At 43.0% G+C, this 20,479-nt stretch overlaps 1 protein-coding gene across 1 annotated transcript in view; it reads right to left on the bottom strand.

Annotated features, from left to right (window-relative positions):
- LOC128121893 (T-cell immunoglobulin and mucin domain-containing protein 2-like) overlaps positions 1-19,883 on the bottom strand; it is a 50,909-nt gene extending 31,026 nt beyond the window's left edge. The window contains exons 1-3 of the mRNA XM_052756962.1: positions 19,835-19,883; positions 15,682-16,014; positions 9,825-9,917 (exon numbers count right to left, since the gene is read on the bottom strand). Of these exons, the coding sequence (XP_052612922.1) occupies positions 9,825-9,917; positions 15,682-16,014; positions 19,835-19,883 (475 nt within the window). The remainder of the gene's footprint in view (positions 1-9,824; positions 9,918-15,681; positions 16,015-19,834) is intronic.
- Positions 19,884-20,479: the final 596 nt, after the last annotated feature.

Below are 20,479 nucleotides of genomic sequence, written 5' to 3'. Positions count from 1 at the left end.
CTTGACTGAGTAGAAGAGCATCCTAATGGGGAAGGGATAGAATGCTGAAGGCCAGAGCCAAAGTTATCTCAAGGTATCTTAGACCTTTGAATAGCCATTAGCTACTAAGCTCAGCTTCTAGCAATCTAGCTTTAGATAAAACTTGAAAGTCAGGCTGGGTTGGTTTCAGCCGGCTCCACCCACTCTGAGGCTGGGAAGGCACTAAATGCAGCATCTTGTGACCAGAAATCTCTGTGCCTTGCTCTAGCCCTGACCTTGTGACCCACAGGTGTGGTTGGTTGGTTTTTTATTTATTTACTTATTTTTGTATTCACTAAATACAAAATGTGGTACATATACACAATGGAGTACTACTCAGCAGAGAAAAACAATGACAGCATAAAATTTGCAGGCAAATGAATGGAACTAGAAAATATCACCCTGAGTGAGGTAACCTAGACCCAGAAGGGCAAACATGGTGTATACTAACTTTCGGTTAAGCGGCGGCGCTCGTGGCCATGCTGACGAAAGAGAACGCTGGGCATATTGGTGACAGAAGAATCATGAGCCATGCTTACCTTTCTAGAGCTTTATTGGGAGAGAGAGGGGCGGGGGGGGGAAGAGAGAGAGAGAGAGGGAGAGAGAGAGAGAGAGAGAGAGAGAGAGAGAGAGAGAGAGACACCATGGAGGGGAGAGAATATGGAAGGAGAGTGCAGAAGGCAGAAGGCAGGAGCACAGAGGGCACGCCCCCTTTTGAGGCTGGGATACCATCACAGGCTAGTGACGTAATTAAGGACATAATTCTTACATCCCAGACTTTCACTTATTATATATAAAAAAAAAAAGGCAGGTAGATGGGAATAGGGGCATCGTTTCTCTCAAAAGCTGGTTCCAGCTGACTACTGGATGTTGGTTGGCTGTTGGGGGAATGGGGAAGGGGAGTCTTCCATGGAAAATGTAGTCATGGGTCTTGCTGCTGTTGTGAGTCTTAATGTAGTTGTGGGTCTTCCTGTAGTTGTGGGTCTTCCTGTAGTTGTGGGTCTATTGCAGTTGTGGGCCTTCCTGAAGTTGTAGGTCTACCTGAAGTTGTGGGTCTTCCTGTAGTTGTGGGTCTTCCAGAAGTTGTGGGTATTGCTGTAGTTGTGGGTCTTCCGGTAGTTGTGGGTCTTCCTGCAGTTGTGGGTCTTGATGTAGTTGTGGGTCTTCCTGTAGTTGTGGGTATTCCTCTAGTTGTGGGTCTTGCTGTAGTTGTGGGTCTTCCTGCAGTTGTGGGTCTTCCTGCAGTTGTGGGTCTTCCTGCAGTTGTGGGTCTTGCTGTAGTTGTGGGTCTTCCTGCAGTTGTGGGTCTTCCTGTAGTTGTGGGTCTTGTTGGAGGACTTGTGGACATTTCTGGATTTGAAAATCAAATAAACAAGGATCAGTCAAGCAAGAATAGGCAAGTGCTTCTGTTGTAGCACCCATGAGAGGCTGTCCCCAGAGAGGCTCCTCTCCTGAACTTCTGTTCTTTGTCATTGACCAACTAGGACTGGGCAGGACCAATAGGAGGCAGCTGCACTTATTACATGGAGCTGAGCACAGAGCCCATGTTCCTAAGGACACACTATATAAATGACAGGTGTCAGGTCCTCAGATGTCTAAGCATAGCTGTGAGACTGTGAGGTTATGCTCTCAGTGGTGACTGACTTCACCCACATTTCCAGGCCCAGCATGTTCACTTCAGTCAGTCCCCAGAGGACACAACACACAGCCCTGCATCTTAGCATGCAGATCCCACACAAGCCCAACTAAATGGGATTTGCATAATTGGGTAGAGAGTGGATATTGTCTATGGTTCCTTCCAATGTAAGACAGACAAGGTGAATACCCTTTATCCAAAAATGCTGGGCTTAGTTTGAGAATTTAAATCTTGCTTAAATATTTGGAATATTAGCATATAGGTAATATCTTATGGGTAGGCTCAAGTATAAACATGGATTGATGTAGCTAGCATTCATATAATTACACTTTACATATATAGCTTAAAAGGTAATTTTATAAACTGTGGATAATTCTGTACATGATACTTTCATGATGTTGAGTTTTCAAGGTGAAATATCAAGTCTATGGTCAAAAGGTTCCAGATTTTGGAGCACTGTAGACTTGGAATGTTTGGATTAGGCAGGTTCAATCTACAATTCACAAGCCAACAGCATCTAAAGCGCTGTAAGGATCCAAACAGCTACTGATGGTCTCAGTGTGCAGAGTTCCTAGACAGGAGCTAAGGTAAAGTGGTGCTGGGATCACACAGTCAGCCAGGACTCATGCTGTCTGTGTCAGCAGACACATGTGTTCCCTGTAAGTAATCTCCTTTGATCTTGACTGTGCTAACTACAAAATAAAACCTCAGCAACAAGGAATGATTGCTTTGAAAACTCTTCTTTACCTTGAATACAATGTAGTCCCTTAATATAGTGTGTGTTTACCTTGACATAAAGAAAAACCTGTAGTGTTCCTACTATGCGTAAGGAAGTATTGGGAGTAGAGCTCCCCCTTATATTCACTACATTAATTTATTCATTTATTTGTGTGTTTGTGGGATGTCATAAATGTGGATGCCAGGGGATAACTTTTCAGAGTCTGTTCTCTCCTTCTACCATGTGGGCCCAGGGATTGAACTCAGGTCATGAAGTTTAGCAGTGGGCACCTTTCCCCACTGAGCCATCTCACTGGCCCTCAAGTCCCTTTTATGTAGAGGGTCAGATGAAAGGATTTTTGTTTCAGGAACATAAAAACAGGTGTTCAGGAGCAAGCACTCATGTCAGTCAGTGTGAAAGTCACTGCTGACAACTTAGCAAGGAGTGGGTGTGGCTGTGCTGCAGCAGGGGGTCTGTTTCTAACCTGGTCTGGTCAGTTTGCTGATCCAGTCTAATGTGTGGGCAGAGGCCTGAGCACAGTACACACCCTCCCTGGAGAGTGTAAATCTCTGAGGTGGAGAAAAGCAAGCATGCGAACAACCTAGTCAGAAGATCACTGTGAGAACAAAGCCAGGAAAGAATCACCAGCTCAGGAGCTTTGCTTCTCTTGCCCTGGGGCATTTTTTTCTCCCAGGTAGATGGGAAAGTCCTAAGGAGCTGATGAGGATCCCAGGACCTGAAGAGGAAGCTCTGTGTGTTTAAACCAGGAAAAGATGTGGACTTGGTTGTTAAAGGAGGAAACAGTTGCTGGCTCATTTAGGGACTACAGTGACTAAGGGTGACTTTGTAAGCACTGACCTGCTAATGAATCTCTAAGCTCCATAAAACCTTCAATTAACGAACTTAAATTAGTAATGTTATGCTGTTATGACATGCCTATCCCATTTCTGGTGCTGGGACTCTAACCCCAGAGTTTTAGGTGGCAATGTTTGCTGGACAACTGCCTTCCCAAGCTACAACTAGAGGCCTTACTAGGTTATTGTATTTGCCGGTCTGGGACATAACCCATAGTTTGAGGCATGCTAGACACATTTCTACACAACCCCCAAGGCAGTTTACATTATTAAGGGATTTATCTGTGTGTGTGTGTGTGTGTGTGTGTGTGTGTGTGTGTGTGTGTGTGTGCCTGCGTGAATGTGGATTTATTCTCATGTGAGTTGGCACCCTTGGATGTCAGAATCATTCAACTTCAGCCAAGTTAGTACCATAATGTCACACCTGTGATAGGCACTAGGAACCTTACGTCTCTTCCCCAAAGCTGTCTTTATACATCATTCTTTCATAATCTATGACTAGCTTCTTCAGGATTCCTTGAGTTGCCTCTCAGCCATGGTTTTGAAAGGCAGCTCCTTGTCCCATCAGAATGATTTCACCCTAACAAGAGATGTGGCACATTTCTATAATACCATCACTGGGGAGGCTAAGGTGTGAGCAAGAAGTTCCAGGTCAGCCTGATTTACAAAGCAAGGCCTAGTATCAAAATCAAGAAATCAGTCAATCAATAAACAGAGATCCAGAAAAATGATTCAATGGGTAGAGGCCCTTGACTTGCAGACCTGGTCAGCTGATTTACATCCTTAGAACTCACATAATATCATAAAGAGAATACCAAGCCCAGCAGTTTGCCCTCTGGCAAATTCATCATGGTATGCAAACCCACCTCATGCACATCATTCACACAGCCACTCAGTAATAAATGTAGTTTTAAAAATCTAATTAAACACAAAAATAAATGAATGGATGGATATATTACAAAATCTAGAAGCTGAAAAACTACAGAATGTTCTTAATTAAAAAATATAGAGACTGATGGTTTCTAGTGTATCTATTATTGATTTCCATTGTCTGTGTGAACCCTTAAATAGAAAGAGATTAGGAACAGCACCAGAAGCCAGAAAGTCCTCGTGAGCCTATTGTTTTAGTCAGTGCAAAAAAAAAAAAAAAAAAATTAGGATATATACATCAAGGAGATATGAAACCTGGTTCTCGTGGTACACTCCTTTAATTCCAGTACTCTGGAGGCAGAGGCAGGGGGAGCTCTGTAAGTTCAAGGCCAGTCTAGTCTACAGAACAAGTTCCAGGATATCCATGACTACACAGAGAAACTCTGGAAAAAGAAAAAAACAGAAAGAAAGGAAGGAAGGAAACAAGGAATGAAGGAAAAACAAAGAAAGAAGGAAAGGAAGAAAGAGAAAGAAAGGAAAGAAGGAAGAAAGAAAGAAAGGAAGGACAGAAGAAAGAAAGAAGCAAAGAAACAAAGAAAGAAAGAAGGAAAGAAAGAAAGAAAGAAAGAAAGAAAGAAAGAAAGAAAAAAAAGGTAAGTATTTCAGATTGGGGGGGTTCATAAACTTCTGTTAGAACATGGGTTTGCACCATTAGACCAGATCCCACAGTCTGAATAGATCAAGCTCTACCTTCCTGCTGCTCTCTGACATAGTTAGAGGCTGTCTGCTATGTGCCCTAACAGCAGCCCTGATTTACGGACCTAATCAACATCTGTCTGTTTGATACTCTATGTCACTTATGCTATGGTGACTAAATCACATGATAGGAAACTTTCTGAATGAAGAAAAGAAATAAAGAAATAAAAGGAAGATGGTGGAGAAGATTTACTGTAGATGTGAGGGTGAAAACAGACAGAGGCATCCAGAGGGTCCTGAGTGAACATGACCAGCAAACTGAACTCCCCATGTGAGGAGAAGGGAAAGCTAGGAGCCAAGAGTGCAGGCCAAGAGGTCAAGAACACAAAGGGGCCTGTCTAGCCAAAATGACTGGGTTACATAGGGAAGAGCAGCTGGGGGAGGGGCAGCCCAGCCCAGTCCCTGGGCTGGAGAATTTATGGAGGGGGCAGGGTGTGCCAGGTACTGGCCTTGCTGAGAGAATGGCACCCAGTGTCTGCTTTGATATGATAATAAACACCTTAGTTAGTCTTCATCCTGAGACCTAGCAGCTAACACCTCCACCACTAAAAGATGCAACAAGTCAGACTGTCTCCTTGCCCTGGGGACCAGCCTGAGATCCTCAGGGGAAATGCTGAGAGGATTATTCTGCAGGCTGCTCTCTGAAGAGGATCTCTGTAGCCCCATCATTCCATTCATGGCATCTCTCTCTCTCTCTGTCTCTGTCTCTCTCTCATTTCTGCTCTTAATGAAACTCCTTTCTGGGTTGTAGATAGAAGCCCCTCCTTCCTTGGAAGCCACTTCACACCCCATCAAGGGATGGACCTCATAGATGGTATTGTTTCTGTTAATGCTCTCTCTCCCTCCCAGCTAGGGGTCTGATCTTGGCTTGAGGTCTCCTCATTCTAATAAAGCTCATTGGAGGGAATTGTGTGTCAGCGTCATTTATGGACTAGCCGTTGCTGCTCATCTGTTACTACACTGCTGCGTGACAGAGAACAGGTGTTGGAGGGAACCCTCTTCTATGTGGACATTTCCAGTGTGCAGGCAACAAATTGTGTGACAAGATATGAGACCTATTTCAAAAGCCCAAGACAGGGCAGACAGGGAGCAGAACTCTCCACCTATACACAAATATATTTATAAAAACTTTCGGTTTCCTTCTTAGAGGAAAACAGAAAATATTAGCACACAGAGGACTAGGGTCACTTGAAGAAATAAACAAAGGAAATAAAGAAAGCTTACCTGGTTTGATTTCCAAGGAATAGGTCACATAACGGAAGGATCCAGGAATCTCCACTATACAACAATATGGACCACTGTCACTCTGAACAGCATTCTCTATTGTCAAGGACACGTTTCCTTCTGAAATATGCCCCTTTAGCTGGTATCGGCTCCTCCTCTTATAGGTGACTTGATATCCATTGGTCCAGATAAGCGTTCTAGCACAATAAACAGATTGACATTCGCCAAGACCCCAGCATGCGGTAGTGATTCCCTCATTTGTTGAGTAAGTACATGGCAGTGTGACAGGGTGACCCACCACACCTTCCACTACTTTGTAAGAACGGAGAGCACCTGTGATGGAAAAAAGAAGAGAGGGGGAAGAAATGGAGGTTAGTATCCAACATTTTCATAAATGTTGTTCTTATTTCTTTTCAGAAAAATTACCGTAGGGGTTATTGAACTGGAATTTAATTTAGGGTATTATGAGGCAAGTGCTGTCCACTGAACTACAGCCCTAGTATTGTGAGACCAAAATGAGCCATCTTAGAAATAAGACCTAAATGCTTTCACCCTAAAACTAAGGCCTAAGATTTCTCCTTTTAGGTACAGGTCATGAGTTACTAGAATAGGCCATGAGTTACTAAAACCAGTCAGTGCAGATTCCAGAAACCAGGAAGTGTAAAGGTAGAGAGTCACAAGGTAGTTGTGAGGTAATGACTGCTGGACTATGGAATGTCCTCTCCCTAGTTTCCAGGGTAACTGACCACAGAAATCTCCCCACCTGAGGGCAGCCAATGAGAAATGGTGGCAGGTAACCACTCCCTTAGAAATAAAATTAAGCCATGATTTCTAGAAAGCCCCTAGAAGCGAGCCAATCAGAATTGTACCCGTACTAGCACCCCTAAATGATGTACCCTTGTGTTTTTTGCCTTTAAAAACTGAGCTTGCAAGAGGTGGGCACTTCCTACAGCCTCCACTGTGTTGGATCTGTTGGATGAAGTCCCTGCCTAGGCTTGTATATCCTGAATTAAACCTTGCTTTTGCATTCTGGCATGCTCATCTTTGGTGGTCTCTCTGGGGGTTGCGATCTGGGCACAACAGTGTGAGGGCCTAGACTTGACTTTAAAGGCTCTACATTAGGGAAAGGACCACCATCTCAGACCATCTGCTGTACTCAGTTCCATGAAGGACCTCAGGAATGTGGTTCTGAAGATATCTAGATAATCCTGCTGAATAGTTCAGATAATCCTGTTCAGTGGGCTGTGGTTCCCCACCAAAAGTCTAACCCAGTGGTTTTAAATGTGGTTTCACGCCCAAGGTCTAGACCAATAGTTTCAAAAATTCTCCTTGTGACATATCCCTTCTACCCAATCCCAAGTTGCCAATTCCTGGCTTGTGGTTTTTCCCTATAAAAACTCTCTACACCTGGGCTCATGGCTGCCCCCACATTTTCTTCCATCTGCCTGGTGGTGGCCCAAGGTGAACCTGAATAAAAAGACCCTTATGTGCTTGCATCGGAAACCTGCTCCTTGGTGGTCTCTGGGGGTTTTGAGAAACAGGTACAACACTAGCTTTCTTTATCATTGGTGTTTTGGTGTGAGTGTGTGTGTGTGTGTGTGTGTGTGTGTGTGTGTGTGTGTGTGTGTGTTGTTGGGGGGGTTGGAGGGAATGACAACTTAATGTTTGTTGTTATCATTTGGTTTTCTAAGCCAAGATCTCTTTGCAGCCTTGGCTGGCCTGGAACTTGCTGCATAAAACAGACTTCAAACTCCCAGAGCTTGGCTGCCTCTACCTCTCCAATCCCATGATTAAATGTCCAGTTTTATAATCTGAATTTGAAGACTGTAAACAGTTTCCTCTTAGCATATTCTTCCTTAGTGTGATTACTTACTGGGTACATTTGTGAACAAAAAAACTTGTCTGTTGTATGATATTCACAAGACTTTTCTTCTCTTTTATCTACTTCAGTGAGTGACTTTCTTTGTAGACAGGGTCTTTTTATACCTTGTCTGTCTCAAAATCAAGATCTCCCACCTCTGACTCTTGAGTTCTGGGATAGTAAACATGTGCCACTGAGACCAGTTCAAATGTTTCATTTTTTTTAATTTAAAACTTTTTTTTTCAACAGCCAGGCTGTGGGTAATGCTTGTAAACCTAGAACTCACTTGTATACCCAGAATTTGGGAGGTTAAGGGAGGAAGATGAGGAATTCAAGGCCAACTTCATTAATAAGTTGAAGACAGGCCTAGGATTTGAAGACCCTGTCTCAAACCATCCCTCCTCCTCCTCCCCCACAGTGCTATGACAACAAAATCACTAACTCTTCCCACCTCTCCTAATCAAAGAGCAGAGCCAGGGCTTTGGAAAAGCATTGTTGACTTCAAGGCAGAACCTTAGTAACTTCAAAGTCAGTCTTCAGAAAGGACTGAGGTTTGTTCTGAATTTTATGATTGACCCTTAAAACACACACAGACACATACATGCATAAAGACACACACACATGCACACACACACACTCACACTCACACATAAACTAAGCAGAGGTCCCTTTTTAAAAGTTGGTGACATTCCAGAACTTGACTAAGACCTATCAGCTAGTAAAGTAAGGTCATATAGAAAATATTCAAACAATAATGTAATGATACAATTTAAACACTGGAATGCTTAAATATAATTCTTTTGGGGATGATGGAATTCAATTTCTAATACCAATAGCTTCCAAAGTGGCCTTTAAAGGAACTCTGAGAGCTGAGGATGGAGCTCAATGTTACAGTGCTTGCTAGCCCGTGCTAACCCCTGTGTTGGATCCCAGCACAGGAAATAAAGAAATAAACAAACAAAAGCACAAAAAACAACTGTGAGATTCCCTAACAACCTATACACAGGCTAAGGCAGTGAGTTTGAGACATGATCTAGAAAGCACGTTCCTTGTTCTATAATGAGTGTATGTCTTACTGGGACAGTCAGTATTGATTTTGCCAAATACTGTTTTGGTTCTTTTCTTACTCTTTTAGCTCTTTTGCTCTTTGGGAACCTGCCACCCAACTCCCAAATAAATCACACGGAGTCTCATTATTACTTATGAATGACCGGCCTTAACTTGGTTTATTTCTAGCCAGCTCTCCTTCATTTAAATTTTCCTGTCTACCTTTGTTTCCAGGATTTTTCTTTTTCCTACTTCTGTAAATCTTACTTTCATTCTTATTCAATGGCATGCTGTGTGGCTGTGTGACTGGGAGGCTGGCCTCTAGTGCTCCTCTCCTTGTTTTCTTGCTCCAAGAGTATCCCTACCCTCACCATAGTTCTCAGTGTTTCCTTAGTTTTTCATCAGATAGTCATGTCCAGCTGGACCAGATTCCCACCATCCTCATTAGCTATCCTAGATCACTGATCCACCTAAGTTTGGCTAGTAGTGAATCCTTGGAGAGTCTGACATAGAGAGATGGGTGTCCTCCATGTTCAAGCTCTTGCACAGCAGAAGGTAAATGTAACTTATGACTGGGAAATTACAGACTTTGTGAAGCTGTTGTTGGCCCAGCTAGAGAACTCTTCACCTATATTATACTTCTGACTTGACTCACTGTCTGTCTCCTACCAACTCTCGTTAGAAGGACTCTGGGTCCTGAACCACAGTGGGTTGTACTTGGTGTGTGAGACTGTGTGTGTGTTGGTATTGGAGGAGTAGAAGTGGAGACTCGGGGTGATATGGGTACATGTGTGGGTCTTGTTGAAATAGTCATGGGTCTTGCTGTAGTTGTGGGTCTACCTGCAGTTGTGGGTCTTCCTGTAGTTGTGGGTCCTCCTGCAGTTGTGGGTCTTCCTGTAGTTGTGGGTCTTGTTGGAGGACTTGTGGACATTTCTGGATTTGAAAATCAAAATAAATAAAGATCAGTCGAGCAAGAATAGGCAAGTGCTTCTGTTGTAGCACCCATGAGAAGCTGTCCCCAGAGAGGCTCCTCTCCTGAACTTCTGTTCTTTGTCATTGACCAACTAGGACTGGGCAGGACCAATAGGAGGCAGCTGCACTTATCACATGGAGCTGAGCACAGAGCCCATGTTCCTAAGGACACACTGTATAAATGACAGGTGTCAGGTCCTCAGATGTCTAAGCATAGCTGTGAGACTGTAAGGTTGTGAGGGGCTGGCACTGCTCTCAGTGGTGACTGACTTCACCCACATTTCCAGGCCCAGCATGTTCATTTCAGTCAGTCCCCAGAGGACACAACACACAGCCCTGCATCTTAGCATGCAGATCCCACACAAGCCCAATTAAATGGGATTTGCACAATTGGGTAGAGAGTGGATATTGTCTATGGTTCCTTCCAATGTAAGACAGACAAGGTGAATACCCCTTATCCAAAAATGCTTGGTACCCAGAGTGTGATAATTTAAATCTTGCTTAAATATTTGGAATATTAGCATATAGATAAAACCTTATGGGTAGGCTCAAGTATAAACATGGATAGATATAGCATTCATATTATTACACTTTACATATATAGCTTAAAAGGTAATTTTATAAACTGTGGATAATTCTGCACATGATACTTTCATGATGTTGAGTTTTCAAGGTGATTTATCAAGTCTATGGTCAAAAGGTTCCAGATTTGGGAGTATTGTAGATTTGGAATGTTTGGATAAAGCAGGTTTAATCTACAATTCACAAGCCAACAGCATCCAAAGTGCTGTAAAGATCCAAACAGCTACTGATGGTCTCAGTGTGCAGAGTTCCTAGACAGGAGCTAAGGCAAAGTGGTGCTGGGATCACACAGTCAGCCAGGACTCATTCATGCTGTCTGTGTCAGCAGACACATGTGTTCCCTGTAAGTAATCTCCTTTGATCTTGACTGTGCTAACTACAAAATAAAACCTCAGCAACAAGGAATGATTGCTTTGAAAACTCTTCTTTACCTTGAATACAATGTAGTCCCTTAATATAGTGTGTGTTTACCTTGACATAAAGAAAAACCTGTAGTGTTCCTACTATGCGTAAGGAAGTATTGGGAGTAGAGCTCCCCCTTATATTCACTACATTAATTTATTCATTTATTTGTGTGTTTGTGGGATGTCACAAATGCGGATGCCAGGGGATAACTTTTCAGAGTCTGTTCTCTCCTTCCACCATGTGGGCCCAGGGATTGAACTCAGGTCATTAAGTTTCACAATGGGCACCTTTCCCCACTGAGCCATCTCACTGGCCCTCAAGTCCCTTTTATGTAGAGGGTCGGATGGAAGGATTTTTGTCTCAGGGACATAAAAACAGGTGTTCAGGAGCAAGCACTCATGTCAGTCAGTGTGAAAGTCACTGCTGACAACTTAGCAAGGAGTGGGTGTGGCTGTGCTGCAGCAGGGGGTCTGTTTCTAACCTGGTCTGGTCAGTTTGCTGATCCAGTCTAATGTGTGGGCAGAGGCCTGAGCACAGTACACACCCTCCCTGGAGAGTGTAAATCTCTGAGGTGGAGAAAAGCAAGCATGCGAACAACCTAGTCAGAAGATCACTGTGAGAACAAAGCCAGGAAAGAATCACCAGCTCAGGAGCTTTGCTTCTCTTGCCCTGGGGCATTTTTTTCTCCCAGGTAGATGGGAAAGTCCTAAGGAGCTGATGAGGTTCCCAGGACACCTGAAGAGGAAGCTCTGTGTGTTTAAATCATGAGAAGATGTGGACTTGGTTGTTAAAGGAGGAAACAGTTGCTGGCTCATTTAGGGACTACAGTGACTAAGGGTGACTTTGTAAGCACTGACCTGCTAATGAATCTCTAAGCTCCATAAAACCTTCAATTAATGAACTTAAATTAGTAATGTTATGCTGTAATGACATGCCTATCCCACTTCTGGTGCTGGGGCTCTAACCCCAGAGTTTTAGGCAGGAAAGTGTGCTGAACAACTGCCTTCCCAAGCTACAACCACAGAACTTACTAGGTTATTGTGTTTGCAGGTCTGGGACATAACCCAAGGTTTCAGATATGTTAGACACATTTCTACACAGCCCCCAAGGCATTTTACTTTTTTTCAGTGATCTCTCTGTCTCTGTCTCTGTCTGTCTGTCTGTCTCTCTCTCTGTGTATGTGTGTCTGTCTGTGTGTCTGTGTGTCTGTCTGACTGTATGTGTCTTGTCTGTGTTTGTGTGAACGTGGGTTTATTCTCATGTGAGTTGGCACCCTTGGATGTCAGAATCATTCAACTTCAGCCAAGTTAGTAACATAATGTCACTCCTGCGATAGCCACTAGGGACCTTGCGTCTCTTCCCCAAAGCTGTCTCTATGCATCATTCTTTCATAATCTATGACCAGCTTCTTCAGGATTCCTTGAGTTGCCTCTCAGCCATGGTTTGGAAAGGCAGCTCCTTGTCCCATCAGAATGGACTTCACCCTAACAAGGGATGGTGGCACATTTCTATAATACCAACACTGGGGAGGCAAAGGTGTGAGCAAGAAGTTCCAGGTCAGCCTGATTTACAAAGCAAGGTCCAGTATCAAAATCAAGAAATCAGTCATTCAATAAACAGAGATCCAGTAAATTGATTCAATTGGTAGAGGTCCTTGACTTGCAAACCTGGTCATTGACTTACATCCATAGAAGTCCCATAAAATCATAAAGAGAGTATCAAGCCTAGCAGTTTGCCCCTGGCAAATTCATCATGGTATGCAAACCCACCACATGCATATCATTCACACACAGCCACACATTAATAAATGCAGTTTTAAAATTCTAATTAAACACAAAAATAAATGAATGGATGGATGTATAACGAAATCTAGAAATGAAAGTCTACAGAATGTTCTTAATTAAAAAATATAGAGACAGATTGTTTCTAGTATCTATTATTGATTTCCTTTGTCTGTGTGAACCCTTAAATAAAATGAGATTAGGAACAGAACCAGAAGCCAGGAAGTCCTCATGAGCCTAATGTTTTAGTCAGTGAAAAAAAATCAGGATATGTACAAGAAGAATATGTCAAACCTGGTTCTTATGGTACACTCCTTTAATTCCAGTACTCTGGAGGCAGAGGCAGGGGAAGCTCTCTAAGTTCAAGACCAGTCTAGTCTACAGAACAAGTTCCAGGATATTCATGACTACACAGAGAAACTCTGGGGACAAAAAAAAAAAAAAAACCAGAGAGAAAGGAATGAAGGAAGAAAGAAAGAAACAAAGAAGCAAAGAAACACTGAAAATGTAATAATTCCAGACTGGGGTTTTCATAAACTTCTGTTAGAACATTGGTTTGCATGATCCCACAGTCTGAATAGGTCAAGCCCTGCCTTCCTTCTGCTCGCTGATAAAGTTAGAGGCTGTCTGATATGGGCCTAACAGCAGCCCCTGATTTATGGACCTAATCAACATCTGGCTGTTAGATACTCTCTGTCACTTATGCTATGGTGACCTAAATCACATGATGGGAAACTTTTTTCCTGAATGGAAAAAAAAAAAAAAGAAATAAAAGAAGATGGTTGGGGGCTGCAAAGATGGCTCAGCAGTTAAGAGTACTAGCTGTTCTTCCAGAGGTCCTGAGTTCAATTACCAGCAACCACATGGTGATTCACAACCATCTGTAATGAGATCTAACGCCCTCTTCTGGCATGCAGGCAGAACATTGTATACATAATAAATAAATAAATATTTAAAAATAAATTTAAAGAAAAAAATGGTGGAGAAGATGATTTATTGTAGATATGTGGGAGAAAACAGACAGAGGCATGCAGAAGGGTCCAGAGTGAACATGACCAGCAAACTGAACTCCCCATATGAGGAGAGGGGAAAGCAAGGAGCCAAGAGTGGGGGTAAAGAGGTCAAGAACCCAAAGGGGCCTGTCTAGCCAAAATGACTGGGTTACATAGGGAAGAGCAGCTGGGGGAGGGGCAGTCCAGCCCAGTCCCTAAACTGGAGAATTTAGGGAGGGGGCAGGGTGTGCCAGGTACTGGCCTTGCTGAGAGAATGGCAGCCAGTGTCTGCTTTGATATGTTAACAAGCACCTTAGTTTGCCTTCATCCTGAGACCTAGCAGCTAACACCTCCATCACTAAAAGATGTAACAAGTCAGACTGTCTCCTTGCTCTGGGGACCAGCCTGAGACTCCTCAGGGGAATGTTGAGAGGATTATTCTGCAGGCTGCTCTCTGAAGAGGATCCTCTGTAGACCTTCCATTCCAGTCATGGCAGTGCTCTCTCTCTGTCTCTCTGTCTCTGTCTCTGTCTCTGTCTCTGTCTCTGTCTCTGTCTCTCTCTCTCATTTCTGCTCTTAATGAAACTCCTCTCCAGGTTGTAAAGAGAAGCCCCTCCTTCCCTGCAAGCCACTTCACACCCCATCAAGGGATGAACCTCATAGATGGTATTGTTTCTGTCTAATGCTCTCTCTCTCTCCCAGCTGGGGATCTGATCTTGGCTTGAGACCTCCTCATTCTAATAAAGCTCTGTGGTGGTATTTTATTTGTACTGAAATGTGATTTTAATTGTATGTTAATAAAGTTGCCCAGAGGTCAGAGCTATTAGAGCCATATCAAGAGCGTGGTGGTGGTGGTGGTGGTGGTGGTGGTGGTGGTGGTGGCACACGCCTTTAATCCCAGCACTTGGTAGACAGAGCTAGGTAGATCTCTGTGTGTAAAAGAATACAGCCAGCATTGGAGACACATGCCTTTAATCTCAATCCCAACCATAGAAGACCTGGAAGTCTCTACAGACAGGCAGTGACGAGGCAGTCATGTGTTTGAGTTTACAACCAATGAGAAGGTAGAACCGAAAGTCTTTATAAAGACAAACACACAGGAAGTAGGCCCCTTTCGGAGAGCTCTCTTGGCTGAAGCAGGAAGGGTAAGGCTCTTAGTTCTGACCTCTTGGCTTTCTTCTCTGAATCGGCTCTGTGTTTCTTATTTAATAAGACGGTTGTTTACATCTACAAAGCTCATTGGAGGGAATTGTGTGTCAGCGTCATTTATGGACTAGCCACTGCTGCTCATCTGTTACTACACTGCTGCGTGACAGAGAACAGGTGTTGGAGGGAACCCTCTTCTATGTGGACATTTCTAGTGTGCAGGCAACAAATTGTGTGACAAGATATGAGACCTATTTCAAAGGCCCAAGGCAGGGCAGACAGGGAGCAGAACTCTCCACCTATACACAAATATATTTATAGCAACTTTCGGTTTCCTTCTTAGAGGAAAACAGAAAATATTAGCACACAGATGCTGTGGGATGTTCTGTATGGCAAATGTGTTGCTGATTAGTCATTAAATAAAACACTGATTGGCCATTGGCTAGGCAGGAAGTGTAGGCGGGACAAGGAGGAGAATAAAGCTGGGAAGTGGAAGGCTGAGTCAGAGAGACACTGCCAGCTGCCACGATGAGAAACAGCATGTGAAGATACCGGTAAGCCACGAGCCACGTGGCAAAGTATAGATTAATAGAAATGGGTTAATTTAAGCTGTAAGAACAGTTAGCAAGAAGCCTGCCACGGCCATACAGTTTGAAACCAATATAAGTCTCTGTGTTTACTTGGTCGGGTTTGAGAGGCTGTGGGACTGGCAGGTGAGAGAGATTTGTTCTGACTGTGGGCCAGGCAGGAAAACTCTAGCAACACACAGAGGACTAGCGTCACTTGAAGAAATAAACAAAGGAAATAAAGAAAGCTTACCTGGTTTGATTTCCAAGGAATAGGTCACATAACGGAAAGATCCAGGAATCTCCACTATACAACAATATGGACCACTGTCACTCTGAACAGCATTCTCTATTGTCAAGGACACGTTTCCTTCTGAAATATGCCCCTTTAGCTGGTATCGGCTCCTCCTCTTATAGGTGACTTGATATCCATTGGTCCAGATAAGCGTTCTTGCACAGTAAAAAGACTTACATTCCCCGAGGCCCCAGCATGCGGTAGTGACTCCCCCATTTGTTGAGTAAGTACATGGCAGTGTGACAGGGTGACCCACCACACCTTCCACTACTGTGTAAGAACCCAGAGCACCTGTGATGGAAAAAAGAAGAGAGGGGAAAGAGATGGAGGTTAGTACCCAACATTTTCATAAATTTTGTTCTTATTTCTTTTCAGAGAAATTACGGTAGAGGTTATTGAACTGGAATTTAATTTAGGGTATTATGAAACTGAGGCAAGTGCTGTCCACTGAACTACAGCCCTAGTGTGAGGGCCTAGACTTGACTTTACAGGCTCTACCTTAGGGAAAGGGCCACCATCTCAGACCATCTACTGTATTCAGTTCCATGAAGGACCTCAGAAATGTGGTTCTGAAGATATCTAGAAAATCCTGCTGAGTAGCCCAGATAATTATGTTCGGGTTCCCCACCAAAAGTCTAACCCAATGGTTTCAAGTGTGGTTTCACAACCAAAGTCTAGACCAATAGTTTCAAAAATTCTCCTTGCACCATATCCCTTCTACCCAATCCCAAGTTGCCAATTCCTGGCTTGTGGCTTTTCCCTATAAAAACTCTCTACACCTGGGCTCATGGCTGCCCCCACATTTCCTTCCATCTGCCTGGTGGTCTGGCCCAGGGTGAACCTGAATAAAAGAACTCTTATGTGCTTGCATCAGAAACCTGCTCCTTGGTGGTCTCTGGGGGTTTTGAGAAACACTACAACACTAGCCTTCTTTATCATTGGTGTTTTGGTGTGAGTGTGTGTGTGTGTGTGTGTGTGTGTGTGTGTGTGTTGTTGGGGGGGTTGGAGGGAATGACAATTTAATGTTTGTTGTTATCATTTGATTCTGAGCCAGGATCTCACTGAGAAGCCTTGGCTGGCCTGGAACTTGCTGCATAAAACAGACTTCAAACTCCCAGAGCTTGGCTGCCTCTTACCTCTCCAATCCCATGATTAAATGTCCAGTATTACAATCTGAATTTGAAGACTGTAAACAGTTTCCTCTTAGCATATTCTTCCTCAGTGTGATTACTTACTGGGTACATTTGTGAACAAAACAACTTGTCTGTTGTATGATATTCACAAGACTTTTCTTGTCTTTTATGTTCTTCAGAGAGTGACTTTCTTTGGAGACAGGATCTTTTAATACCTCATCTGTCTCAAAATCAAGATCTCCCACTTCTCATTCCTGAGTTCTGGGATAGTAAACATGTGCCACTGAGACCAACTCAAATCTTCCTTCCTTCCTTCCGTTCTTTCTTTCTTTCTTTCTTTCTTTCTTTCTTTCTTTCTTTCTTTCTTTCTTTCTCTCTTTCTTTCTTCTTTTTTTAAATTTAAAACTTTTTATTTCAAAAGCCAGGCTGTGGGTAATGCTTATAAACCCAGAACTCACTTGTATCCCAGAACTTGGGAGGTAGAGGGAAGAAGATGAGGAATTCAAGGCCAGCTTCATCTAACTATTGAGTTGAAGACAGGCCTAGGATTTGAAGACCCTGTCTCAAACCATCCCTCCTCCTCCTCCCCCACAGTGCTATGACAACAAAATCACTAACTCTTCCCACCTCTCCATTCAAAGAGCAGAGCCAGGGCTTTGGAAAAGCATTGTTGGCTTCAAGGCAGAACCTCAGTAACTTCAAAGTCAATCTTCAGGAAGGAGAGACTGAGGCTTGTTCTGAATTTTATGATTGACCCTTAAAGCACACACAGACAGATACATGCATAAAGACACACACACACACACACACACACACACACACACACACACACACACCACACACATACACACACACACACACACACACACACACACACACACACACACACACACACTCACACATAAACTAAGTAGAGGTCCCCTTTTAAAAGTTGGTGACAATCCAGAACTTGAGCAAGACCTACCAACTAGCAAAGTAAGACCACATAGTCAGAAAATACGCAACCAGTAATGTAATGATGCAATTTAAAAACTGAAATGATTAAATATAATTCTTTTGGGGATGATGGAATTCAATTTCTAATACTAATAGCTTCTAAAGTGGCCTTTAAAGGAACTCTGAGGGCTGAGGATGCAGCTCAATGATACAGTGCTTGACTAGCCCATGCTAGCCCCTGTGTTAGATCCCAGCACAGGAAACAATGAAATAAACAAACAAGCACAAAATAATGAACTGTGAGATTCCCTAACCACCTATATGCAGGCCTAGGCTGTGAGGTTGAGACATGATCTAGAAAGCATGTTACTTGTTCTATAATGAGTATATTTCTTACTGGGACACTTATTACTTGATTTTGCCAAATACTGTTTTGGTTCATTTCTTACTCTTTTAGCTCTTTTGCTCTTTGGGACCCACCACCCAACTCCCAAATAAATCACCCGGAGTCTCATTATTACTTATGAATGACCAGACTTAGCTTGGCTTATTTCTAGCCAGCTCTCCTTAATTTAAATTTTCCTGTCTACCTTTGTCTCTGGGCTTTTTTCCCCCCTACTTCTGTAAATCTTACTTTCACTCTTATCCTGTGGCTCACTGTATGGCTGGGTGGCTGGCCTCTAGTGTTCCTTCTCTCCTTGTTCTCTTGCTCCTTTCTTTTTCTCTCTTTTCCTTCTTCTATTTATTCTCTCTGCCTGCCAGACTTCCTATCCTTTCTCCTGACAATCAGGTGTTTTCGACAGGCAAAACAGTATAGCTTCACAGAGTTAAACAAATGAAATATAAAGAATACAACACATGGTCACATCATTAAACAAATGTTCCACAGCATAAACAAATGTAACATGTCTTAAAACAATATTCTACAACAAAATACATTTTATGATCACAAATAAAATACATGCTACTTTAATTAATACACAGAAATATATTTTATTTCTCACCAGTGATCTCAGCTCTTTGGAGGTAGAGGTAGGAGGATCGACAGTTTAAGTGATCCTCAGCTATCTATAGAGTTGGAGGCCAGCCTGGACTAACTTATACACTGTCTGAAAAACAATTATGTTATTCCTTTTTTCCTCCTTTTCAAAGAATACTTTGAATTAGAATGTTTTTAAGTTAAATATATGAAAATGGTTTTAAAAAGCAAAAATACACAAAGAAATGTAATGAAGGCTGACTTTGAGTAGTCATCATGCATGGAAAGCTCTGTTTGTAATTTTTTATTAACCTTTGACTATAACATTCATGCATGTGCACTCACCCTTACTTGTCCATAACATGTATGCACATGTAATCATCCTTACTTGTCCATCACATGCATGTACATGCAATCAGATTTACTAGTCCATAGCATCCATTCATGTGCTCTCACCCCATACTTGTCTATCACATGCATGCACACACACTCACCCTTACTTGTCCATCACATATATGCACATGCACTCAATTTTAACTTGTCCATCACATGCATGTACATGAAATCAGATTTACTTGTCATAGAATCCATACAAGTACTCTCACCCCATACTTGTCTATCCATGCATGTGTGTGCACTCATCCTTAACTAGTCCATCACATGAATGCATGTGTTCTCATCTCTTGTCTGACATGTTCTTGGGGATCATGTTTATTTAGCCATAAGTTTTGAAATTCATACAGGTTAAGAAAGTTCTGGCCGGGCGGTGGTGGCGCACACCTTTAATCCCAGCACTCGGGAGGCAGAGGTAGGTGGATCTCTGTGAGTTCGAGGCCAGCCTGGTCTCCAAAGCGAGTTCCAGGAAAGGCGCAAAGCTACACAGAGAAACCCTGTCTCGAAAAAAAACCAAAAAAAAAAAAAAAAAAAAGAAAGTTCTTTGGAGCTACAATTTATCCTGGTTCTCTGTTCACGACATAAGCCATAATAAAAAAGGCTTGAGGATTGTCATCTCTTCTGCCAGCTCTAGCCTCCTCAGCATGCCCCAGCTCACCTACTCACTTACCTGGGAGAAGCAGTATGAGGCCTGAAATGAGGACTTGAGGATGCATCATGGTGTTGACCTGAAGGACAATGAGAAGACACTGGTTAGCTGTGGCACTCAGCACACTGTGTGGGGGCATGGCTTCACTCTGACTATGACTCACACAGGCCTCTTTGCTAGGGATGTCTGTCCACCCAAATCCCCTCTTCTTTCCAAGTCCTTCCTCACATTCAGCCAGCAATCTCACTTCTGGTCATGAGATAGATAAGGCAGCAAACAGAGAAAACTGAAGGTAGAGACAAGAGTGTGTTCTCTGGTAGAACTCTAAGCAGAGACCAGCCTTCTAATGGCAAGGATGCACTTGCATCTCAGTGGACTCAGAGCAGTGTCTATTGAGAGCTACAGTGGTTTGTCCCTGAATCTCAACCAAAAAACACCAGCAAGATGGACTGAGAGAGAATATGAAGCATCTTTCACACTTCCTCACACTATGACTGAGACCACATCTTCTGGGGGATATCTATAGACACAGAAGAGCACTGGGTAGAGATCAAAACCTGCCATTCACAGAGCATCTCCATGCCTAGATTTCCTCCTAGGTAACATATCACTAATGTTTGCTCAGATTTTGTAGAATCTGATGTGAAGAAAGTGATGGGCTATTTA

Source organism: Peromyscus californicus, unplaced genomic scaffold (assembly GCF_007827085.1).
Source record: "Peromyscus californicus insignis strain IS unplaced genomic scaffold, ASM782708v3 Scaffold_3__1_contigs__length_106647218, whole genome shotgun sequence".
Lineage (NCBI taxonomy): Eukaryota > Metazoa > Chordata > Mammalia > Rodentia > Cricetidae > Peromyscus > Peromyscus californicus.
This window is presented reverse-complemented; position numbering and strand designations above follow the sequence as displayed.